The following is a 26,465-nucleotide window of genomic DNA, read 5'->3' as shown; positions in this document are numbered from 1 at the left end:
TCACAGAATTTTACAATCTGGATTCCTCCACTGCTCAAGAGACCAGATTTGGCAAGGCCGTATTACATTCGGTCCATCCCTAAAGGGATACATAATACTCTCACTCCCGCCTCCAATTACATGCCACTGCTATGGGAGTCTATCAAAGATAAGGAATACGTCGGAGGACACAATCCCGTCGAAAGAACGTTACCAGGTAAGAAGTAACTTGTTCTTTGAATTCATTCATAAAACTCAATAAATTGAATCCTAGTTCTAACAACAGTTTGCAAGTGTTCCACTATGTATGATCTTCACGTAAAACTTGGACAATTTCTGAACAATAGCAATATCATTTTAAATTCATAAAAGATCAATGAGTAAAGTATTTTTTGGAAAACGTTTTTTTATTGATTTTTAAGCAACATAATTTACAGACTCTACATTGCATAACATCATCTAGTCAATTATGTCTGTATGTTACACACACCCCAACTCCCCTCCACCCTCATCCCAGCCTATTCCACTGGCATCATGCTAACATCTTACATCGACTTTAGGTATATACATTTGCATTCGCTACTGATTGTGCGGGACCATTATTACTAGGCGGTAAGGCCCCTGCTCCTGCACCATGTGTTTCCAGGAGTCAAAGTCAATACTGGGTTCTCCTTGGCCTCGGCGGACCGCTTCCTGCCATACTGAGGTCTCTGCATGCATCCATTTTTGGAGGTCACTCCACCATAGGCGCACCTCTGGTCTCTTGTGCGATTTCAACCCATTGCTATTCTTCGTTTCGCCAGGATGTATGCTAAGTCCTTCAGCTTACTCACATGTCTTGCCTGTTTTGGTCTCACAAAACTGCAGAGCAATCAGGCTACCGGAGTGCTCGTGTCCAGCATTATACCTGCCCTGGCCAATGCCTGTGCTATTGCTTCCCAGTATTGTCGGATCTCCAGGCAAGCCCAGAGCATATGCACCAGATCCACATTAATCAATCCGCATTTCGGGCAAGTTTGTTCCATTGCCTTGCAGAAATTTGCAATCATCTTCAGGGTCAGGTATGCCCTATGAGTTATATACAGCTGTATTAATTGGAGCTTTGCGTTTCTAGACATCTTTTTATGATAGGCTAGTGCTCTACCCCAGACCGCGTTTGTTAATTGCTCTTGAAAGTCTGCCTCGCAGCTGCGCCTGGTCAGCCGCAGCATGTCTCCACTCTGTGACATCAGTAACTCATATAACCTAGACACCGCAGGTCCACCCTCCGAAATATCATAAAATCTTTCTATAGTGTCATCTTCTTGCCACACCCGGCCACCTATGCTTTAATCTATTGAGGAGTGAAGCGTGTGTCATGTATTATCCTGCATGTATACCTGTTTCTGAGGTTACTACGCTAAAATCCATTGGTTTGTTTTCATGTAATAAGTCTATTCCCATTGCCACTCCCATGTGCTCCCATTACTTCCACACATTTAGTCTAAGTTATTGGTCCTCAGCCTTCAGGGTCACCAATGGGACCTCGGGGGAATAAGATGACTGTTTATCTAGAAAGCGACAGGCCCTGTGCCAAATCGTCCCTCCCAGCTTCAGCAGCATGGAGGATTTTGGGGTACACAGTGTTACCATCCATATAACCTACTTCAAATAAAATGGGGCACATAAGGGCTGCAACATCAAGGTATCTTGGGACTCCTCATCTGATAACCAGTTTGTGATGAATTGTAGCTGACTCGCCGCAAAATATGCCTCAGAATTGGGCACCTTTAAGCCACCTAGCTCGTACGGTCTCTGCAATTAAGTTAGTGCTACTCTGCATCTTGTGCCGTGCCATAGGAAGCTTCGACAAATACTGTTAAGTCTGTTAAAAACACCTTTAGGGATGTTGTACGGAATATTAGTAAAGAAATGAAGAAGCCTCAGGAGCACTACCATTTTTAATAATGCTGCTCTCCCAATCAGTGAGAGCGTCAATCTGACCAAGAAAGCCATGGACTTTTGTACTTTGTCTACCGCCTTTAGTGTGTTCTGTAAATATTCTGTCTTGGGGTTGTGAAATATATCCACTCCTAGGTAACTGAATTAGTTGACCTCCCACTTTACCGGTAGCGTAGGCAGTGCACTATGGGAAGTTCCCTTGTATGCTGCTAAAGGGAATAAGCATGGTTTCTGTGCATTAATCGTAATGCCTGATAAATCTGCGTACCGCTCGAACACGTCCAAAATATATTGTAAGTTGGTTTCTGGATATTGTAAGTACAAAAGCATATCGTCTACATATGTAAATGAACGTTTGCCCTGTATAACTATGCCTGCTTTGTGATATTCCTTCCTGAGGTACACTGCCAGTGGTTCCAAGGCCAGTATAAACAGCATCACAGACCACGGGCAGCCCTGTCTGGTACTTTTCTCCAACTGCTATTGATCCGAAATGTGGGCTCCTGTCCTGGCTCTGCTTGTGGGCTGCTATACAGCAGCCGTACCCATTTTATGTAAGTTGGCCCCATGCCGAAAAGCACCGCTGTTAGCCATGGCCATCTAACCGAGTTGAATGCTTTTACCACATCCAGCGAGGCTACTGCGTACCGATTTGTGTGCTTCCATGGGTGCTATCTATGACATGTGTAGTCTCCTCAGGTTACACATTATATTCCTGCCTGGCACATAGCCCGCCTGGTCCGGGTGTATGAATTTAGATATTACTGGCTTAAGCCTGTTGGCCATAAAGGCCGTAAGGATTTTCCCATCCTGATTGAGCAACGAGAGGTGTCTATATGAGCCACAGTCGGTTTCTGACTTATTGGACTTATAGTGGAACTATAATGGACTCCCTCAGCAATGCCGGCAGTGCACCTGTGTCCAGCACTTCGTTCAATATGGCTAGTAGCGGGGGTGGCACGTCTGCTAAGAATTCCTTGTAGAACTCACTAAGCATTCCGTCCGCTCCTGGGGCTTTACCCGTCAGCAACTCTTTTATGGTGGCTTCCAGCTCTTCTATGGTTATGGGGGGCTCAAGCACATCGGCTGTCTCTACATCTAGCTTGGGGAGATCTAACTGTGCCAGGGCTTCATCTATTTCTGACAAATCCGCTCCTGTCGTCTCTGTATATAATTCCTTATAATATTTATAAAAGCACTTGTAAATACTCTCTTGCGTTACACACACCTCCCCAGCACTTCCCACGATCTTGCGTATCAATTCTCATTTGGACTCACTTCTGTATAGCCAGGCCAACAAGCGTCCCGGCTTATCACCCTCAGCGTGTTGTCTCTCTACATATTTCCTGTTGTTTAGCTTGCCCAATCTTTCCCAATGTACCAGACGTTCCTGCTGTAGTTGGGCTACTTCTTGGGCCCTATCGCTGGACAATTCCCCCGAGCGGTTCATGGCCTCTAACTTAGTCTCTGCTTTACCTAAATAATCCTCTATCATAGCTTGCATACCTTTAGCCTTGGCCATCGACGTCCCCCTGATCACTACCTTGAAAGCTTCCCACAATGTGCCAGCTGAGTCGACCTTTGTGTATTGTTCCTAAAGTAGTCCTTCATCCCTTGCCTCAACTGTTCACAGAACACCACATCCCTGAGGGACTCGCTTCTTAGTTTCCAGGTCGGGATGCTTGCCCTACGGGGGTGGATTTGCCATGCAACCACCAAAGGAGCATTTGCCGCTTTAAATTCTCCTAGTTTCTCTTCTCCTGTAAATACGTAGTCCAATTTAGTATATAGGTACTTAGGGGCAGTATAATGAGAATATCCCCGGGCGTGCAGGTGTAGGGTTCTCCATACATCGGGCAATTTGAATGCTTGCAATAACGTATTCAAGGCTTTGGTCGGTGGGCCTGGATGTGTTAATCAACGAGTAAATGATTAGCCTAAAATAAGAAAAACAAAACTGGGGCACGAAAGAATTGTCCCAGAAAGAGTAAGGCTAGATAGACCTATCCTCACAGTGGTCACTGTTACTTGAGTGAGCAAGTGTCCTTGATTGTGGGTGTGAGAGGAGTGGTGAGTTATCTATACGTGTGGAGTTTGAATGATGTGACTGAAATCATTGGTGGTAGGGTGTGAGTGACTGTGTAGTTTGGAAGTGGAGTGATAGTCCACATTGAGGGTGAAAATGGGAGTTCGGAGGCATGGAGGAGGTTGGGTGAGTTGCTACAAAATAAGTGGCTCCTGTTTGTTCAGTCTATTCATAGATGTTCCTCACTTAAACTTCTTATTTCTTATCTACAGAAGAGCAGGATTCAGATGAAAAACTAGGTAAGCTGTACAAGCCTGCATCTCGATTTGCAGATCCCAAATGCTCACCACCCAACAATGAGAAACCTCCACTACTTGCATTCTTGGATACAAAAAAGCCAGTAAGTATAGAGACAGCTAGTGTACTGTATATCGGAGACTAGCATTGAGAGATGTTCTCATCTTGCATTTTCCTCTTAAACATGCTACCAAATGCTTAAGTGTTTGTCATAGGCCTCTTGTACCAAAGAAAACATAGGTATTGAAATTGAGCAGAATGTGATAAGTCGGAATTCCTATTTTTGGATTTATAGGGCCACACTACTTTGCCCCAAAACCGTTGGCTTTTTTCCCCTCGTCTTTTCTTGTTTTTTCTTATTTCCTTTGGTGACCAGAATGACTTCCAACTGAAGTCTGCCTGCCTTCGCCACCCGTTATACTGTACTTAAGGCATATTGTATTGGGTTGCCCCTATTGTGCCCAGACCCAGGGGTGCCTGTCGGGCCCCCAATCATTTGATCATCCTACAATGTTTTGTGTAGTAGGCTGGTGACAGCTAAACTTTACTGTATGCTTCACCAGGGGGTAAGCCATTTTATCACATTGGCAGACCCATGTACCAATTTGATAGCCATTGGGGTACAGATGGAGTTTTTAAAATACTTCTCTCTGCCATTTTGTGTTCCAGGGCTTCCTTTATTCCGGGTGACCAATTGGTAGAGCCAAAATGTATTTTCTGACCACACAATTTTAGACTCTGACAACTAGATCCAGGGCCTTCCACATATACTAGGGTTAGGTTTTGTCTTTATGACACGATACACAATTGTGTAGGCCCATGGGGGGAGGGGGGATTACCTGCTTGTAAGGTTTCATGGTTCCCTGGTTCACCCAACCCCCTGTTATTTTATGTTGGGTGCATGCCTCTGGTAATGGCTCCACATAGAGGCATTGGGGTTGGGGGTGTAGTGTTATAGACATTACTTTTTTTAAAGTATGATATCTTTTTGATACTGTTTATTATTACCCAATTACTCATTTGACCAGATAATTTTATGTGTGACTTAAAGTATGCTTTCAGTATGGTACATTTTCTAGAGCTAGGTGTGTGGACTAATGGCACATATGAGTTTAGCTTAGTCGCTCAGAACACGTGACCTACACTTGAGAGAGGTGTGGCTTCCTTTTCTTGTCTGGTATGTTAGCCTCTCATTAGTCTTAGTTTGTACCACCTTCTCTTGGGGAAGCCACAAAAACTGCCTAACATCATACTTTTCTGCATTTGCTATATTTCTTTTTCATTTGTTCAAGATCTGTTTTGTCATTGTGTGTTCATGAGATGCGAAATGTTAGCAGAAATGTTTTCTCAGCAATGCAATTTTTCATCAAAGCAGATATCTGCTTAAAAGTACATTTCAGCCCAATATTCTTTGTCTAATCAATCTTGATCTAATTCATATGTGCTCTTTGTGTTTTTTGTTGCATTCCTCTGAAATGTATGTGCTTTTTCATAGCCTTTGAAGAAAGGGGAGAAAGACAAGAAAAAGAGCAATTTGGAGCTTTTCAAAGAAGAACTTAAACAGTAAGTTTTACAGAGTAGATATGGACCAGTAAAGTATTTTCAGTTTTACATAATGAATCTTCATTAATATTCATAAGCACTGAATAGCTCCGCCTGTGGGTGGTGATCTGTAAATAGGTTTTTCTTTAAAAAGTAATTGTACACCTCCACACCAATTCAAAAAATATGCATTTCTCTACTTGGTTTCTTTCTTTTTTTTTTTTCAAAGCTCCTCCATAAATTATTTTTATGCTGCTTTTATATAGACAGTTAGCTGCGCCTCTAGAAAAGACATGGAAACTGGTAGGCAGCTAGATCTAAAGGAGGCCTGTCACAGGCTGTACCAGTATCCATCATGCAGCATGTTAACCGTTGAGCTGCAGTTCTTTTTCCATGGTAAGGAGTAGTGCAACAGCCCTGTGATCAGAATGTGTGGTTTGCTTCTTTTACCTAGCCATATAGACAATCTTGATCCTTTCCTTTGTTCACCTAGTACCAGCTGCAGTCAAGACAATGCTAGCTCTTAAAATGAGACATGGGGCCTCATTAGGACCCTGGCGGAGAGGGTGTTACGCCAGCGTAGTGCATGGCGTACCTCTCCGCCATACTACGAGTTCCCGTAGCGCCATGGCGGCCTTTTCCGCCTGGTTTTACCAGGCGGAGAAAACCATGGCGCTACGGGACCTCGTTGTTAATTACGCCACCGTATTTTACGGTGGCGTAATTAACTCCTTCCCCACTCCCATTATACCCTATGGGGCAAAAATGGGAATGGGGAAGGGCAGAATGGGGATTGGGGATTTACCGCTCCGCCGAGGTCGGAATGGGGCGGTAAATCCGCCAACCCCCATGGCGCTATCGGCGGCTTTCCGCCATGCTTCGCGGTGCATTTAGCACCGCGAAGTCCGCCTGGGTCGTAATGAGGCCCATGGTAGGAAATAAGACAGGGTGACATTGCCACTTAAATAATGGATTCTCAGCACATAGGTACATGACAAAACACTTTGTATCTTGTGAAAAGTAAATAAGAAGTACGATGCAGCTTACAGGCAAGTTATTTGTGTTTAGAAATTCTCCAGTCTTATACTTTTATTGAGAGGATATTTCATATGCCGGTACCTTTTGGGTAAGATCCACCCAGTCGCAAGGTTACAACCCTGATCTAAACAAGCCTTTGTTACTTTTTGAGTATCCTTAGAAGCTGCGGTGGAGCAGTCAAGTCGTCTCCAGAAATATGTTGGGGCAGAAATATTGTGTCACAAGCCATTTGTTCAAATAAAGGAATATCCTCAGAAGATTACATTTGTATATGCACCTTATTTATTATTGCAGCCAAAATCTTGTATATACACTGAACTTGTTTTGAACATGTACAAGTCTTTGCTGTAATAATAAGGCAGACGCTGGTGTTTGTTCTGTCACTAGCGTGCAAGCCTAGATGTTTTGACCAACAGGTGATAAAGTGTTCAAAGTTACGGCCTGTTGGCTCTAGGCAATTCTCAAGACCAGTTTTGCCTTAACCAAAACTCTTATTTCTAATGGGAATTACAGTTTGCAATTAATTGGTTGTGCCCGATAGAGTTCCGGATTCTGAATTTATAGCCATGTTAAACATAGACCAATATGATCCCTTGCTAACTTCATAAACAGAAAACTCTCTTTCCTACAAGTTCTCTGGTTACCGCAGGGCAACTGATGATTTAATTGAGAACTCTACGGACATTTAGGGGCTCCGATGCTGGAGGGCCATCAAAGAAGGTTGCAGAAAGGAGAAAAGGTGTCTGCTGCTGCTGCTGCGGAGCATTCTTTTAACATCATTTGTTACATGATTGTAATGCAATTGCATAATACAAGCCTGCATAAGTTTATGTCCTAAGTGTCTGTTTCTGTGAGTGATCACACATTGCAGGCTCTCACAGGTCAGGCAATCGTTTGAGTAGGAGACTTGTTCCACCAAGTCAAGGGGAATAAGGCACTAACTTTGGGTCCTTGTCTGGTCCAAGTGCTCCAGCACCTACAGGCATCACTGCAAATCCAACAAAGCTTCAGCATAGGCCTTCTGAAATCAAGGCATCCTCTCAATGCTTCAGGGACTAGTATCGGCATTGAACAAAGTAGTGGTGCAGGCTTTCTCTTTATGGGAGATTTGGAGTTGAGTGTGAATGATTCTCCCGTTCTAGAGTTGCATCGTTCAGATGTTTGGCTTCCACCTAATAGTCAGCTTCCACATTCAAACGTTGCAGTCTGTTCCTGGGCTTTGAATTGGGGATTTATATTCCCAGGTGTTAAAATGGATGTTCAGAATCAGCCCTGTAGACCCAGTCTGAGAGGCGACCCTATTCTGGTGCACAGGGAAAGGCGCTCATGTCTAGCCAAATTCTATCTGGGTAGTGTGACTGAAGAGTGTGAGGGCGCGATGAAGGGTTCAGTTGAGCAAAAACACAAGCATTCTTAATAAAACAAAATAGGCAGAATGTATCAAAATACAATTATGTATTTAGGCCTTGATCAAACTTTTTCCAATTGAAAACCACGGGTAAGGGGTGGCTCTAGAGAGCCCGATCCAGCATGGCGGCTTCTTTGTGAGCTCCACCAACCAGCCAATAAATCCTGCAAAATAGTATGGGTCTAGAGGCGATCTCTTGCCGACAAGGAGCCTGGAGCACTGTGGAGAGCTGCAGGGCAGCAACACGAGGTTCAGCAGGTGCCGGTGTGCCGTGTGGACATGGGTCACTCAGAGCCAAGCGGGCTTGGTCTCTGGAGCCACGGCCTGTGTGGAGTCCTGGTGAGGGCAGGCAGGAAGTGTCTGCCCGAGAGCTGGGAGCCATCCTTGGCGGGTGCTGGCTGCCGGATCGGAGGGAAGGAGCGAGGAGGGGCCATGTTCCGTTCCGGACAAGCACCGATTCTGGGTGGCCTGAGCTGCAACATACTTGGGTATACAGAGCAGCGGGGGACAAGGCCCGGCATGAACTACAGTGGAGCAGCAATTGGAGAGCCTTGTGGCTGAGGCTAGCTGCTTAGCCCCTGAACACCGCTCAGATCATTAGGCCCAGGTAGGTCCAGTGTTTGGGAGGACAGGCCAGGTCTACAGCCAAGAAAACTTTGTAGTGGCCTCGGGGTGCGACTGTGAGCTCCCTGAAGAACCTTCGCTGACGTGAAACACAGGCTCTGCGACAACATCAAATACTCTAGGCTATTCCCTGACAAGCTGCGGATCCAACGTGAGGGGAAGGCACAATTCTTCATGTCACCAGAGACCACAAGTGCATTTGTGGAAAAGGTTGAGAAAACTGCACCCAGGGTGGCTCCAGGTTGCAAAATGAAGAGAGGAGCTGTGGCATTGAGGGCCAAGTAGATTGTCAAACTGACATTTGGTCTTTCCTCCTCGACCTGAGCGGGTGCTCCGCATTGTTTTCCTCCTCCCTCCTCTTAGGATCGAATAACTTGTTTTTAATTCCTGGTTAAACTGTCTCTAGTAACCAAAATTTGTCTATTGATGGGCTGGTGCTGGGGATGGTACTGGCGCCCCTAGCACAGCCAATGACTCTACTGGGGATAGGAGAAAGTGGTAGATTTGCAAGCCAGTTGGGGTTGTTCGAAGGGTTGAGGAGTTTGAGTCCAAGTATTTTGAGTTTATTTTTGTGGTTTGTAGTATCCAGCGTGGGCTATGAGAGTCGCCAAAATACAACATGGTGGGGTACATTGCATGCCTTCGGGGAATGTGGGTGTGAGGGGGGGTTACATGGGGTGGGTGAATACTCAGAAGGTTCCCAGTGAAGAGTAAGGTAATCACCCGCGATATAGGGGGTGGTAATCGCCCCAGCAAAACAAGGAAACTACATGAAGCGCTGCAACGTTAATTTTGCATTTATACAGGAGACGCACCTTACAAGAACCACAGAAAGTTGATGGACCACGCAGTGGGGGTGTCATAGATAATACACAAACTACTCCATATAGAGGGGTTGCAATCCTAATTCACAGTTCCCTTAGGTTCCGATTGCGTGGGGTGTTGAAGAATCAAGAGAGAAGTGCTTTGATGGTAACTGGGTCCTTGGAAGGCATGAAAGTTGTACTGATCAATACATACACCTCTAATATGGATCATTCATTTAGTCTCTTGTGACGACTCCGCTATGATCTGGGAAGGGGATTTCAATACAGATCTGGACCCTGGCATAGACCTATCCAATCCTAGTGTTTTACCACTGACTAGGGCGAGTAAAAAAATAAGGACCTTTGTGCCATGTAAGATTTGGTTAATCTCTGGAGGGAACAACCTCTGATGCAGCGAGATTACACATTTCACTCCTGGGTACATGGGTCGGCTTCAGAGATAGAATGCATGCTAGCATCTAGAGTTGGGATGCTTACACTGGGAAACTGGAATTCTCACTAGGGACCCTAACTGATCACTCTCCTTGGGGGAGCCGGGCAGGATGGGCACCTGGCGGTTCATATCTGAAGCCCTTAAAGATGCGGTCTTCCACAGGGAAGTGCAGGGCGAAATAAACCACTTCCTTGATACCAATGTGGGCTCTCTGACCTTGCAGATGTTTTATGTGAAAGCTTCAAATGTTACATCTGGGAGAGAGCCTGAATACTAAAGCTGATTAGAAGGGAGTTGGAGGCCAACGTAACAAGACTGAAATAGCTGGAGCACAACTTGCACTTGATGGGAGATACCCACATGCTGGCCGATATTAGACAAGAACTAGACAACTTCCGTAGTAATTCACTGAGGGAAGTCAAATATTTAAATAGGGCTCACCTGGTAAGGCAATATAGTGAAGGGCAGATGCCCGAGGCACTGCTAGCCAGAATACTGTAGTCGTGAAGTAAGCCTCAGCAGATAGAACCAATCAAAAACCTTAAGGGAGAGGTTTAATATGAAACCACAGACATAGCAGAGGTTTTATGAGCTTACAGTACCTTGTATGCCTCACAAAGCCCCCAATCAGAGTCTTCCATACAGCAATACTTGGAGGTCATAGAGCTCTATTGGTTGGAACAGAAGGAACTCGGGGCCATCAGGGATCTCCCAGGGTCCAAGGCTCCTGGATCTGACGGTTTGCCAGAGTAATTCTATACGGCGTACCCTGACATTCTGGCTCCACATCTCCTCCATATGTACAGTGTCTGTGTGGTGTATGATAGCCCCCCCCCAACACTCAGGGAAGTGACCAGTGCAGATAACAAAATATTTGCTAAGATATTGGCCCACAGGCTTCTTCCGCTAATGCTAGGCTTGTTTCTAGCAGACCAGTCAAGATTTGTATCAGTGAAGAACATCTCATATGGCCTGCAAAGATTCTTTCGGATTCTTGATGTACTCGACCTGGAGGCACAAGCAAATATCTGTTTTGTTGGACACAGAAAAGGCATTTGATTCCTCGAATGGCCCTTCCTCTTCTCTTCGCTACAGAAGGTGGGACTAGGTTTGACTAGGTTTCAGATTTATTCAATTAGTGGTGCGCTTCTACAACTCCCCCCAAAAGCCAGGATTGTGATAACTGGCCATTTATCAAAGCTGGTGGTGATGGAGAGGTGGACCATGCAAGGGTGCCCCCTCTCTATGCTGTTCTTCCCCTGGCAATGGAACCTCTGGCAATCATGCTTCCGGAGAAACTCCTGCACAGGGGCAAACAGCTGTACTCTCATAGACTAATATAATTTGTTAAACACACTTGATGATGCACTGTTTCTTTAGGACCCTATCGTAATCCCAGCCCTGGTGATGAGACAAATGATTGGGTATGGGGAATGGTCCAATTTGAGGATTAACCACCGTAAATCTGTGGTGGTCCCTCAACGAAAATACCAGGGCCTTCGCTGATGAGTTTTGTTTTAGGTGGGTGTGGGATCATGCTAGATGCCTGAGAATAGAAATTTCGAGAGATCCGGATACACTTTTTCCGCAAAACTATGACCGAGCAGTCGACTCCCATATGGATCAGACACAGATGGCAAGGTCTCCATCTCTCATTAATGGGTTGGATCGCAGTCGTAAAAATGGTAATACTGCCACGATTTTCATATGCATTTGTAAACATCCCCACTTATCTCTCTGTGCTCTTTTTCTTGCGGTTGCAGGGAATTCCGATAGTTCCTTTGGGCCGGAACACCGTCCACGGTGGCATTGTCTGTGCTTACACTACCGTATGCTAAGGGTGCAAAGGAGAGTGGCAGCCCCCTACGGAGAACTAACATGGGTTAAATACCTGTTCTATGGAATTTCTTTCACTCAGGAGAGTCCACAACCATGTTTTAGCTCACTGCACTCTTCACAGAGGAGAAATATCCATTTGCATATCAAACATATTTTATTGTTTTGATTTAGCTTGCATGAAACCATGAAACCTTACACAACATCAATCGCAAAACAAATAAAAACGAAACAGATATATAAAGAAATAATCAATTTCATACAAAAGTACATTCAATCCTATTTAAAAATCTAACCAATGCTAAAATAAAAGACACGTTTTCACCCCACATATGTTGAGACCACAACATCTCTTTAGAGGTCTCCAAAGAGAAACTGTCACCTTCCTTAGCGAAGGCATTCATTCTCATTGTTGTGAGTGAATAGCAGTCCATGATCCAATGTTTACTCATTTCCATTGAGCTGGTTGAATCACAGAAACGGCAGTCAAGTGTGGGTTATCACCTTAAACGAGTATACCCCAATGCTTTGACTTTTCTCTGGTCTTGATTTGGTTCAACCTAAAATGTAAATATGTTGTATGTAGCCTTTTGCAATGAAAGCATTTTAAATAAGGAGATAGATTTTCAAAACTTCTAGCGAAAGCAGCATATTCTTGGTAAGAGGCCAGTCTCCAATGATCACTATACAGTTTGTGTTAATCCCTTTTGGGATTGCCGGCTAGTTCGTACTCAGAAGATCCAATATGCACTAACAAAGAGCACATCTCTCCCTTAAAGGAAGAAATAGATTTTACAGAGGAGTTTGCCAAAATAAGATGGAGATCCCCGAAAAGGGAGTTATGAGGGGGGAGACAATCTTATGGTAGATTGACAATTGCTTCCACTGTAATCTAGCGTTAAGTGAAATCAAGTTCAACTCCTGTCGGATAATCGCGCAGGGGATAAAGCTAGAAAGGCCAAGCACACTTTTCCAGAGCGTGCACTGCATAGAATCCAAACATTGGCCAAGAGTGGAAGATGCCATATCCACAGTGTGCAATATCACAGACTCTATCTTCCCTAAATAATATTTTAAGACTGGAAGACAAGGAAAGCCACATAATGTCCCAAACATCCTCTTCATGTGGGACACTAGGGCGGGTAATTTGTTAAGACAGCATATGTCGCCAATCCTTCATCGAAGCAGAGTTAGTCAAATTGTAGCCCAAATAACGGAGTGAAGACACCTGCTCCACCCTTTCATCCCCAAGTTCCACCGCATGGTTTTAGGATTCCTATTATGTTTGATGGAATAAAAGGAAACCCATGAGGCTTCTTGTGTAACATTTGTCCTACTATCCTCCCCAGCCTTGGACTTCTTGTTTATCAAAGATCAAAAGTCTCTAGAATTGGCCTTCACCAAAGTCCTCAGCATTGCTTGGTTGTCTTTTAACGAGAGATCACACCTGATGGATTTAGTCAGATTTTGATGTTGTAGGCATTCCTGCTTTTTGAGTCTAAAAAACTCAGTGATGTTAAGCCCCCTCTTTTTCAGGTATCCAGTAATATGGTAGCCGAAAAATGCCTGTTTTTACAAACAAACGTGGCATAAAGGCTGTGGTGGGACTCGGTAAAGGTGTTTCCATTATACCACACGAGGGGAGAGGTGGTGTCCCCCACTCGCCTTGTGCGGTATAATGCCACCAGGGGTTGCACGGGTGTCCCCTGCATCCATTAGAGGGATTGCAGGGGCCACACCACTAGCTTTTTGCCACAATTTTGTTTTTAAACGCCCATTGTCGCAGCAACTTTATTACATGGAACCCTTTTTCAATATCCTGATAGTGCTCTGTTTTGGGATCTTTTAATTTTTAATTTTCAAATTAAAACAATGTAGATATGTGTTTTTCCTACGCATATAAGACTCAAGAGATCCTATGAATACGGTTGTTAATACGTCTGCCTAAGGGTATGCTGGCTAAACTGGAGGGATAATTATCCAAAATTGAGTCATCCACCATATTAGACGGCTCTTCATCGAATAAATGTTTCGTAAATTTGGCATACAGTTTAGAATCCCAGCGGCAAGTTAAACCCTGCGTGTCTGATTGAATAGGAACCAACATAGGACAAACCTTGTGGTGATGGACAAAAAGATTAAGATCGAAATTAAGTATCAGGTGATCGGGGGGCGTGGCTTGATGGCTACATGAGAGGACGTTCCTTGGAGGAGCTCCCGATGATCCGATCTTGATCCTGGGAAGAAGTGATGGTTTTCGGCGGACTTTCGAGTCCACGGTGCATCCAAGGGTGCATGAAAGTGGGGGGCACATGGTGAGTGCCCTCCGCACCAGCGAGACTGCATATCCACAGAACTGGACTTCGAAGAAGGTGGCGATCACGCAGTGGAAGGGCAGCACCCAAGATGGCCGCTCGTGGACAAAGGGCCATAAATGGTCTGTGGAGCTTAGGAAGACAGAGCTGGCCGGAGCGGGGCGAGCCCAACTAGAGGGACGCATTGTATGCGTCTCTGGCTGGTGGCAAGAACATAAGTGCGGGCCCCCACCGAGGAGGCCCTGGATTGTGGCGTGCCAGCAGAGCAAAGGAGGGGCCGGCGAGCGGACCCCGCGAGGTGCTCCGCAGCGCCGGAGACACAGCTGGGCGCGTGTGCCCAACCGACGCAGCAGGATGTCTTCCAAGGTGGTGCGACCCCGGATCAAGCAGCCCACGATGGAGGCCTTCGCCAGGTCACCCGGGGCGTGGAAGGGGGCAAGAGCAAAGAGGCCCCTGCGGCGGCGACGGACCCACCGGGTACTATCCAGGAGGTGCTGGCAGCAATTGCCAACCTGAAGGTGGCCTGGGAAACGAAGTTGGGCCTGGCCATGAAAGAGCTGCAGGAGGGCCTGGACCTTAAGATCGGAGCGGTCCAAGAAGAGGTGAACCTGTTGCGACAGGACGTGCAAACGATCGCGGAGCGCACTGGGGAACTGGAGAAAGAGTTGGCCACGACCACAGAGGCATGCAATGCACATGTTAAGGAGCTTCATGCCCTCGTGCAACGAGTGGGCAATCTGAAGGACAGAGCGGAGCAGGCAGAGGGGCGCGCCAGGCACAACAACATTCGCATAGTGGGTGTTCCGGAAGGAATGGAAGGACCGGACCCCACAGAATACATTGAAACCATGCTCTTGCAGGAGATAACAGGCGGGGAGCTGACCCAGGGGTTCGCGGTTGAAAGGGCGCATAGGGCCCTGACCAGGAGACCGGCACCAGGAGCCCCCCCACGGCCGTTGATCGCGAAGATCTTGAACTATCGTGATCACGAAAAGATTCTCAATTTTTTCCGGAAAGGAGGTACGATAGAAAGGGGGTCAGCGAAAATAACGGCGTATCCAGACTATACGCTGCTTGTACAGCGTAGTCGAATGAACTTTGGATCAGTGAAAAGGAGGCTTAGAGAAGCAGGCCATCGCTACATGTTGCTCTACCCCGCCAGGTTAAAGGTGTTTTTATAAGAATAGATCCCTCTTCTTTGAGACGCTGACTTAAGCGATGGAGTGGTTGGATATGCAGGGTCGACCTCAGGTACCGGATGTCCAGACAGAAGCGGCTGGAGAGAAGTAGCACGTTGCTGAGGCACCCGTGAGGCCACAGTTATGACATTGGGACTGGAATATAGAATGAAATTGTGCTTGTGGGGAGGATGTCATGGTATCCGCCGGCGGGTCCCGTTGAATGCACTTCTCCTAAATAGATGACTGGGAGCTTCTAGGAAGCACCCTCTGAACCCAATAGTAGTACACTTAGTTAGGTGACTGTTAGATAGGTGACGCCCCGTGGGGTCCTTGTCCTCGGATACGAGACAGGTCCAGACGTGGGTAGGCCCGAGATCCAGGGATGGAGCTGGGCTATTGTTGGGGGTTGGTAGAGAGGGGGGAGTTGTGTGCAGTGGTGTGAAGTTGAGGGGTGAGGGGGGTATTGTTTGTGAATAGAAGGGAGAGAGCCAGAACACGAACTAGCACGGGGAGCATTATGGGAAAAGATGTGATGGGGATAGTCCGACCAGATGGCATCGGTTAATCTCAGAATTGTGACCTGGAATGTACGGGGCCTTAACAGCTACCTGAAACGTAATAAAGTGATGCTGTACTTAAAGAGGATGCGTGTAGACATAGCCCTGCTGCATGAGACTCACCTCACTAGGGAAAGGCTGGAGGTGGCCAGGATAAATCGGAAGGGCAATGTTGTGGGTGCGGCGTACTCGGCGTACGCTAGAGGGGTTATTACTTGGGTGGTGCCGCATGTGCCGTTTCAGGTGCTTGACTCTACGTCGGACACAGAGGGTAGAATGGTGGTGGTAACGGGTCTCCTGGAAAACAGGGAAGTGCATATCATAAATTTGTACGCCCCCAATAACGACACAGCGGCTTACTTTAGGACCCTCTACAGTAAACTTGGCCCCCTGGCAGGGGGTACGGTAGTGTGGGGGAGGGGGGACTTCAATTGTACCATGAATCCCAGAATGGATAGGTCCAAGGACAGGGCAGAGAAAGCGGCACCGGCGGCCAAAGCGCTGGGTACCTTACTGAAAGACCTAGGCCTAGAGGATGTGTGGAGAAGGCTGCATCCTATGGATAGGCAGTATTCACACTATGCAACGCCACATGATTTGCACACAAGGCTAGATTACATGTTTGTATCAGCCGAGATAGTGAGAGACCTAGAGGGAGCGGAATACAAGGCTCGAGTACTATCTGACCACTCGCCCTTGGTGGTAGACTGGAGACACCAGCCCCCAAGACCGCGGATCACCACAATGGAGACTCAGGACTGAGGCTCTGCAAGACGAGGGGTTCCGGGAGGGCCTGAGGGATGCCATCGAAGAATACTTTGATATAAATACGGGAAACGTACGCTCTGTGGGCACACTGTGGGAAGCGTTTAAGGTGGTGGTGCGTGGGGTAGCCATTTCCAAAGCTAGGGGGCTACAGGGGGGTATTGAAAGGGAACTCCAAGAAGCGGAAAGGGAGCTAGCGGATCTCACACGTTGTGAGAACACCGCTCATGATAACAGAACCAAAGTAAAGGAGCTACAGTTGTCCTGCAGCGCACTCTGGAATAGGCTGTGCAGACTCAATTACAGGAAATATACGGAGAGGATACACGCAGGGGGCGACAAGCCGGGCAGACTGCTGGCCTGGCTGTATAAGAGTGAGACCCCCCGCTCGGTGATCAGTGAGATTAAGGATGAGAGAGGTTGCATCTGCAACACCCAGGAAGGGGTAAATGAGGAGTTCCTTAAGTTTTACAGACACTTGTATGAGGACACGGGGGAGGATATGTGTCAAGACATACTGGACACATTGGAGGACATGGAGCTGCCCACCCTGGATGACCTAGAACGCGCGGAGTTAGACGCACCTGTCACCTCGGATGAGCTGAAGGTGGTGATTCAGAATCTGCCCACTTGCAAGGCGCCTGGTTCGGATGGGCTGCCTAGTGAGTTCTACAAAACATACAAGCAAGAGCTGCTTCAGCCACTGCTTGCCACTTTCAACGAGGCCTATGAGCAGGGGGAACTCCCATTGTCCCTCCGCGAGGCTGTGATCATTCCACTCTTGAAACCAGGCAAGCCGGCCGTGGAGTGCGGGTCTTAGACCGTTGTCCATGCTTAACAAGGACAGCAAAATACTTACGGCAGTGCTGGCTAATATACTGAAGAAGATGATTGGAAAACTGATACACCCAGATCAGACGCGATATGTTCCAGGCAGGAACATCACCGATAAACATAGGAGGCTACACCATATCATTGACCAAACTGAGGAGGACACGGGCGAGTTGGCCATAGTGTCGTTAGACGCGGTCAAGGCCTTCGACTTGGTACGATGGCCCTGGCTGAAAGCGGTCCTGAAGGGGTACGGAATGGGACCTGGATACCTCAGATGGGTCCAGCTGTTTTACAGCACCCCGATGGCGAGAGTCAAAACGGGGTCCACAGTCTCAGATACCTGGCAACTTTGCAGGGGGACCAGACAGGGATGCCCCTGGTCACCCATGCTATATATAGTGGCATTAGAGCTGCTGGCAATATGCCTGCGACAACAATATGGGGAGGTGGGCATAAGCACTGTCAGTGGAGGGCACCTGATATCACTATATGCGGATGATATGCTCCTTTATTTGCGTTATCCAGAAGAAAATCTGCAGTATGTGCTGGAGGTACTAGAACGGTACGCCACCCTTTCAGGCATATCGGTGAACCCTAGAAAGTCTAGTCTGTTTCCTTTGGGCAGATCTAGGAAGGTCCCGGTACAGAGGCTGCCTGTCCTGCCAATACCATGGCAGCCTGTGACATTTAGGTATTTGGGAATAAATATTTACCACAGGGTCGAGGCAGAACACAAGCATAACACGGAAAAAGCGATAGAGGGGATCAAGAACAGCATGATATTTTGGACTAGATTGCCCCTGACCATGATGGGGAGGGCGGCCTTGCTCAAGATGGTGGTCCTGCCTAGACTCTTGCACTTTTTCGTGAATGTCCCGTTTTTGATACCTTCACAGCGTGTGTAGGGGTTTCGTGTGGGGCAACTCTAGGAATAGGGTTGCTCTGTGGAAGCTCCAGAACCCATGTGACAAGGGAGGGATAGGCCTGCCTAATTTTGAACTCTATTACCTGGCGGGGCAGCTGCTGTATGTGGCCAGGTGGCTTTCGGCCAAAGACTCGGCGGAAGCTAGGCTTCTGCGTGGAGACTCCGCCCCATACTTTCTGATGGAAGTGGTGTGGTTGCGTAGAGACAAACTGGTGGGCAGGGGGCGGCTACTGAGGCTGGGCTGGGAGATCTGGCACAGGACATGGAAGATTGGGAGGGATTCGGAGCCGTACTCCCAGCAGGCCCCTTTGGCGGCGCTGTGCGGGAGTGACTCTCAACTACTTGAATCGGTCCGTAGATACTGGGAACAGGTAGGCCTGGCCACCCTCGGGGACATATGGCAGGAAGGGGAGGCATTGGACTTTCAGAGGTTGCAGGAAGAGACGGGGGTGCATGGTGGCCAATATATAACCTACGCTAGGCTTGTGAAAAAGACTAGAGAAAGATGGCCCGAGAAAGTGCTAACGGAAGACCCTGATGCCTCCCTGGAAACTATGTATGATGTATCGGAGGGCGGGCACGAAATATCGAGGATATACGAGCTCCTGCGAGCAAGAGCAGGGAAAGAGTTGCTTCAATTGAGACAAGATTGGGAAGAGGAGGTGGGAGGACCCATGACAGACGGGCAATGGTAATGGGCCCAGAGGTACCATTAAAAAGGTGTCCCGGAAAGCGAGATTCCAACAACTTCAATTGTACATTACCCACAGGGCTTATCTGACTCCCGGGAAGATTGCAAAGTTTGGGGGACCAGCTACGCAGCAATGCCCCAGGTGTGGGGAGGTGGATGCGGGTCTGCTACACATGTTTTGGGCTTGCCCGGAAGTGCACAGATTTTGGGATGAGGTTAAGACGAAACTGGCTGGTGGGGTGGTGGTGCTGGATGTGGAATCGGCCTGGTCATGCATGCTTGGGTTTTTTCCTAGACACCGACATTCAAAACACATAAGCAAGATGAAGGACTTGGCTTGTGTTTTGGCCAAGCGCAGGATTGCCATGGGCTGGAAGGCGGCCCACAGATCTAGGGTGGAGCTATGGTGGGCGGACCTCTTGAGGTGGGCGGAAGCTCAATCTGTAGTCTTGTTCAAAGCGGTCACTAGGTGGGGCGAGGAGGAAGTAGGGCCCTTGCTGGCCTGGCGGCAATTGGTGGCCTCTATGGCAAACCCTCCCCAGGGTAACAACGGAACAGAGGACCCGGATGATGACTGCTTAAGTATTGTGCTATCCGATGATGCTCCTGTAAATGACATGTGAGAACCGGCTCTAGTTCAGGTGGGGGGGGAAGTTGGGGAGTTCTAATGAAAATGTGTTGGTCTAATGATGCTTTTATGTATTGAAACAGTTGTAGTGTGTGTGTTTGGCTTCAAAATAAAATACAAATATTTTTTTTTTTAAAAAGTATCAGGTGATCGCTCACTCTCTGATCTTAAGTCAGATGGCTACAAAAAGAATTGATCATCAAAAGATACAAAAGAATAGTCTATCCAAGACTTAGGCTCCCCCTATACCAAGTATAAATGGGTGGACCAGGAATGTGGTTAACCTCCAACTGATACATATCACAGTGAGGCAAAAAATGGTCCCACATCATCCCGTTCCTAAGACGTTTAGAGGAAAGAAGGGGGGTACAAGAACATAAGTTATAGTCACGACCCTTCAAACACTTTGCATTGAAATTCCCCCCAACGGACCATCGGGGGGCGCAGAGGAAGATGGCGGCGTGAGTGGAGAACTCTGCGTAAGGCCAATAAAAAGAAGTATAATTTAGACCCCGACAGGTGAATGGAACACACTGGGAAGGTGTTGGAGGTTGATGAGAGCTAAACTGCAAGATCTGAAGAGCTGGGGGAACTGTAATTGCGGTGGGACAAGGCGATTCCCTGGCAGGAGCGCAGAGGTGCCCGCAGACCAGCCACTTACCGAATGCGGCAATCCACAGGCATACCCTCTGTGGCGGAGAGAGCCAGCAGCGAGTGAGGTGAGAGCGCACCAAGAGAAGAGCGCACACCCAACCCCCATATCAGGCAACGAAGAATAAATGGGGGGGCACCGGCACAGTTAAACTGCGGCCAAGGACGAAGCTGGAGCGCTGCCTGGGGGCGAACAAAGTCCCCCCTCAGTGCTCCCAGCCGCAACACAGTGAATCGGAATACGCCGGGAAGGCGCCCGGTGAGAAGGAGCGCCAATCCACGGAAGTCCACGGAAATCAGCCACCAAGCTCAGGCCCCCTACGTCCCTCTCCACCCCCCGGATACAAATAGGAAGACAGGGGGGCCTGTAAGGCAAGTTGAAGGGGGCTTGGAGCACTGGCACTGTTATACAGCGAATGAGATTTCGAACGGGAGAGAGCTCCTCCCAACCCAGCATAACACAGCAGAGACTGGAGGAGGCCTGAGGAGGGCCCAGATGGAGCCTGGAGAGGCAGAGACCCCCAGCCCTGGACAGACCGCAAAGAAGGCTGTCGGGCCTGTAAGAAGGAGGGTGGGCCCTCAAGGTGCGCAACCCAACAAACATCGCAGGTGAAGACACAGATAAAGACACAGGCCTATCCAGGGACGGGGAGGTGTTAAGTAGTCCCAAGTGAAGCTCCCAAGTAGCAAACCCACAGCCCAGGGGAGAGAGGGGATTCACGAGCCCGCCAGGCCCGCAGCAGAGGGAAGCAATAACACATAGAGGGACTCCACACCAGAAACCAAGATGGAGAGGCCGGGCCACACAAGAACTAGGGGCCCTGGGAGGCCTACACCAGGACATCCACGCAGTACTCTCAGAGCTGCGTGCCTTCAAGGTCCAGGGCTCAATGGGGGTCATCAGAGAAAGAATTACGAAGGTGGAGGACAGGGTCGAAGCACTAGAGCACACGCAAAGGGTGGCAGACATAATAGACGTGGAGGCGGACATGAGACTTGAGGAACTGCAGCGCAGGTAAAGAAGACCAGGCACAAGGTGGATGATATTGAAAACAGGGAACGAAGGAATAAACTGCGCATCTGGGGATTCCCAGGCAAGGACATGAAGACCAAGATCTTGAAAAGTCTCTGAAGCAAATGATGCGTCAGCTATTGGGGGCCACGGAGGAGAGAAATTTGACATGGTTCACAGAGGCGCTGGGTCTGGAGGGGGTTCACGGCTAAGTGCCGCTATTATAGGGACAAAGAGGAAATCCTGCAAAGGCAAGGGAGAAGGGCACAATAGATTGGGAAGGAACCAAGGTGACCATCTATGAAGACCTATCAATATACACTCTAGACCAACGCAGGAAATGCAGGCCCTTAACAAAAGTGTTCCAAGAAAAGGGGGTGAGATATCATTGGCGCTTTCCGCTTACCTTGGCATTTGAGTTTAAGGGGAAAGATTATGTTTTGCACCGGGGAGAGGAGGCAGATAACCCCCTTAAAGAACTGCAAAGTGGAGAAACACAGCCGAACGGGAGAGCCAACGTCAATTAAGAGTGTTTCAAGAGTGCATTCGCCCAACCCAAGGAGCGCAGGAGAGAAGGTAGCTTGAGACGGACCAGAAAACCAAGGACCCGGCATTCACAGCCTCCAAGATGAACAGAAACAGGGGCGAGACAATGCGGGGGAAGGGGTCTTACACACGGATAAGTTCCCCTACATGTTTCAGTACCTGTCGTGGTAGAGGCGGCGTGACTTGTCGCTAGCTTCCACATACCCTGGTGACCTGGAGAGATCCAGACGTCTCTACCTGGTTGGGCTATATGCCCTGAATGTTTGTTTAGTTTGGGGTTTTCTGTTATGGGTCAGGGAGGGCAAACTGGGAGGAGGGACACATGGAAGGGCGGGGGGGGGGGACACTAGCACACACAGGGAAGGGGCAATGGGGTTCCAGGATGGGGCAGGAGCCCCGGACTCAAACACCCTAGAAAAGGGTATGGTTGAGCTGAAGTCGGCAACCCTTAATCTCAAGGGACTTAACTCACCAAACAAAAGGTCATTGACATACAATATGTTCCGGAACCTCCGGCTTTGTATCCTGTTTCTACCGAAAATGCACCTTAAGCAGGGGATGGAACGGCCACTGAGGAAGCGGGTTGTGGGACAGATGTTCTGGGCCACCAACAAAGATCATAAAAAAGAAGCTGTGGCAATCGTGCTGGCAAGATCTTTTCGGATAAAAGAGCTCCAGGTTAAGAGGGCATTTGGAAGGAGATTTCTGGCGCTCAAGGGACAGATGGACAGGGTCATGTTCACACTAGCCACGATATACACACCCTACTCGGGTCAACTCCCCTTATTGAGAAAGATCTTTGCGGTGCTGGAGGAATGGGGAGAAGGACACATGCTGGTGGGAGGGGACTTCAACCTAGTAACCAATCCAAAGTTGGACTGGTGGTCAGCGAGACGGGGAAAGGGAGCTCATGGAGACTAAGTTACGCACAGATATACAGGGGCTTAGGGCGCGTTGAATGGCTTGGCAGAAGATAGAATGGTCCTACTGCAGGAGATCGGGGACAAGAGGCAATCCCTATATACCACACTAATAGGGGAGGTGAGCAAGAAAATGAGATACACCAAACAATGATACTATGAGAAGGGGGACCGGGTGGGGTCAATGCTGGCAAATAGGATCCGAGAATGTACAGGAGACAGTCAAGTGGTGAAGATTAGAGATCGGGAAGGGAAGGTGGTGGACCTGCAGGAAGGGATCCGGACGTTCTGCAGAGTAGTATGAGGAGTTGTATAGAGAGGCACCAAGATGAGGGGACGATGCAGTTAAAACCTATTTGGAAGGCCTGGCCAATCCGAAGCTCTCTACTGATGCATTAGAGGTCTTGGAAGCCAAAGTTACGGCAGAAGAGGTAGTGACAGCTATGGCGAAACTAAAGAGCAGGAAATCCCCCCGGTGAAGATAGCTACACAGCAGATTTCTATAAACAGGTTAAGGAACCGCTGGCTGGCCCACTGGCAAAGGTGTTCAATGCCATCAGCAACAGTGGCAAGGTACCCCCTTCCTTTTTGGAAGCAAAGATAATGGTACTTCCGGAACCTGGCATGGACCCCCACCTACTGCCAAGCGTACAGACCCATATCGCTTCATAATGTCGATGCTAAGCTCTTCACACGGGTGGTAGCAACAAGGTTGGAAAGGTTCTCCCGAGGTTGATCCATCCTGACCAGACAGGTTTTTATCAGAAACAGGCAAGGGGCAGATAACCTTCAAAAAACCCTACACATACTTTATTCACCAGAGGCCAGAGAACAGGGAGTGCTAATATTATCGCTCAATGCTGAAAAGGCTTTTGACCGGGTGAGCTGGTAATTTTTGTGGGGGGTCCTGGCAAAGGTGGGAATGAGAGAGAGATGGGCGTGCTGGGTATCAGCCCTGTACTCAGGACCCCGGGCTAGGGTGGTAGTGAATGGGGAGGAGTCAAAGCCTTTCAGGCTAGAAAGGGAAACGAGGCAGGGTTGCCCCCTGTCACTGCTTCTATATTCCTTGGTGATGGAACCATGGCCAATAGATGTCAGGGCACAGAGCGACATTCAAAGGGTCAGGGTGGGGGAGGTGGAATATAAACTCAGCCATTTTGCAGGCAACATGATTTTATACATCGCCCAACCCAAAACCTCCCTCCCGACTTTGCTAGAAAGGTTGGAAGTATATGGACAATTATCTGGGTTCAAGGTAAACCATAGAAAATCAGTGGCACACCCGATTGGGCCAGGGAGGGACCAGAATGGAGCCTACATGAGGGGGCTGGGTTTCAATGTCGGGGAAGAAGGTTTTCGCTACTTAGAAGTTGAAATCCCGAGGGACCTCAGCAACCTGTTCAACAAAAACTACCCCCCCCCCCCCATGGGAAAAAGTCAAGACAGACCTGGATCGCTGGACCAGGCTTACCCTTTCATGGATAGCTAGACTCAACTGTTTGAAGATGACAGTCCTCCCCAAATTTCTATTTTTGTTCCAGATGGTCCCAGTAATAGTCCCTACACACTTTATGGATACGATCCAACGAAGACTCCTGAAATTTCTGTTGGCTGGGAAAAGACGTAGAATAGCCCGTAGAGTACTTACAATGGCAAAGGAAGTGGGGGGAGGTCAGGCTCCCAGGCCTATAGGCCTATTATAAAGCAGCCTAGTTACGCATACTTATAGATCATTTAGAGCCGCAATCAGAGAAGCAATGGGTGGCCATGGACAATTCGATATTTGACACGGTCTCCCTAGGGAAATGGCTATGCTGCCCCAGAGAGAGATCCCTTGTAGGATCCTGCGACATCACATCCTAGAGGTGCTATGGTCGATCTGGAAAGAAGGAAATAACATGAGGTGGACCACGACATGGCCCTCCCCACTGAGTTGCATCTGGCCCCCCCTGTGAGAAATCTGATAGCAGAACGCTCAGAAATGGTATGAGGCAGGCCTGAGTAGCACGGGACAGATGTGGGACAAGGGGGAGTTTTTACCTATGGGGACATTGGAAGACTGACTGCGGGTTGGCCGACTCTCTCCATTCCGCTATGTGCAGTTGAAGGGAGCTCCCAATGATACACAATGGGGAAACAACCTGCCGAGAGCTCACCCCTTTTGAATTAGCACTCGTATAAAATAGAGACACAGAGGGCTGCCTAGCATGCCTGTATAAGGTGCTGCAGATGGCAGAACCTTTCCAGGGCCCGGTGGCTAGGGAAAGATGGGCGAAAGACCTGCAAAGAGAAATAACAGACGATGTATGGCTAGCCATGTGTATAAGGGTTACACAATCCTCGGCATCCCCGAGCATGGGATGCAAGCAATTAAGATCATACACTGCTGGCACCACTATCCGGCCCTATTGGCTAAGATGTACCCAGGCGCAGACTCACAGTGCTTGAGATGCTGGCACCCTAGCGTAGATTACTACCATATGTGGTGGGGGGATCTACCCATATACCGATCTACTGTGGGGGAGGTCCTCTCATGTATCAAGGGAATTGATGGGATTTCAAGAGGACTATCACCATGGGGCCTCCTGTTTGGGGTATGGGATACAAATGAAGGGGAAGACCAGGGAAACCACATGACCCGCACCTTGATGGTGGCGGCCAGATGTTGCAGGGCACAATTTTGGAAGTGAGACAAAGTCGCGTCAGAGGGAAATATGGTACCTAACTGAAGTAAAGAAATGACCCAAAGTGCAAGGACACTGCCCTGACCCTCATATGGTTATATGTTGTTATATGTGCTGTGTGCTAGACGAGGGAGGGGTAAATGCATGTAGGGGGACAGTTAGGGGTGTTTATGTACCTTTTAAATCTTTTTATTTTTGCTAATACACTGTCCAATGTTATGTTTCAAAATACCAATACAAATTTGATTTTCAAAAAAGAAATCACCCCCCAAACGATCAATACATGCTGGTGTTTCCCTAGCAAAGAAAGATCAGTCAATTGTGTGTAAAACCCCTCAATTGACCCCTTAGCAGGGTTCCATTACTCATTTATCAAAAGGGCTTCAAAGTTGACTTCACAAAAGGTCACCTGTACCGCCAAAATATCTCCCCGTAAACCACAAGTTAGATGTAACATTTAGATTATTGTCAATTGATATAGCCATACCACTGCTGGGTCGCCCCTTGACCCCCCCCCTGTGTCGTCGGAGTGGAGAAGTACAATACAATACCCTGCTAAAATAAAATTCCCCAAATGCATGGTTTCCTGTATGAAGAATATGTTGTAGATATGTAAATCCACTGAACCATACCATGCGTGTGAAACATTATTCCAGCCACATACACTCCAGGAAGCCAAGCGTATTTTGGATATACTAGGGTTGATTGGACTCATCATAAGCGATGCCAAGGTTTTTTTTATGGCAGATTCCACCCATGACCAGTCTTGGCCTTCCTTCATTTTCAAAGCAATAGGTAGTTCTGA

General features: G+C 48.0%; 1 protein-coding gene across 5 annotated transcripts in view; it reads left to right on the top strand.

The window, feature by feature from the left end:
• The window catches only part of U2SURP (U2 snRNP associated SURP domain containing), a 1,877,492-nt gene that overhangs the window by 404,215 nt on the left and 1,446,812 nt on the right, over nt 1–26,465 (top strand). For all 5 annotated transcript variants that reach the window (XM_069618259.1, XM_069618256.1, XM_069618257.1 and 2 more), the window contains 2 exons: nt 4,219–4,346; nt 5,739–5,806. In XM_069618259.1, coding sequence (XP_069474360.1) covers nt 4,219–4,346; nt 5,739–5,806 — 196 coding nt within the window. The remainder of the gene's footprint in view (nt 1–4,218; nt 4,347–5,738; nt 5,807–26,465) is intronic.

This window comes from Ambystoma mexicanum, chromosome 10, assembly GCF_040938575.1.
Source record: "Ambystoma mexicanum isolate Mex_15411 chromosome 10, UKY_AmexF1_1, whole genome shotgun sequence".
Lineage (NCBI taxonomy): Eukaryota > Metazoa > Chordata > Amphibia > Caudata > Ambystomatidae > Ambystoma > Ambystoma mexicanum.
This window is presented reverse-complemented; position numbering and strand designations above follow the sequence as displayed.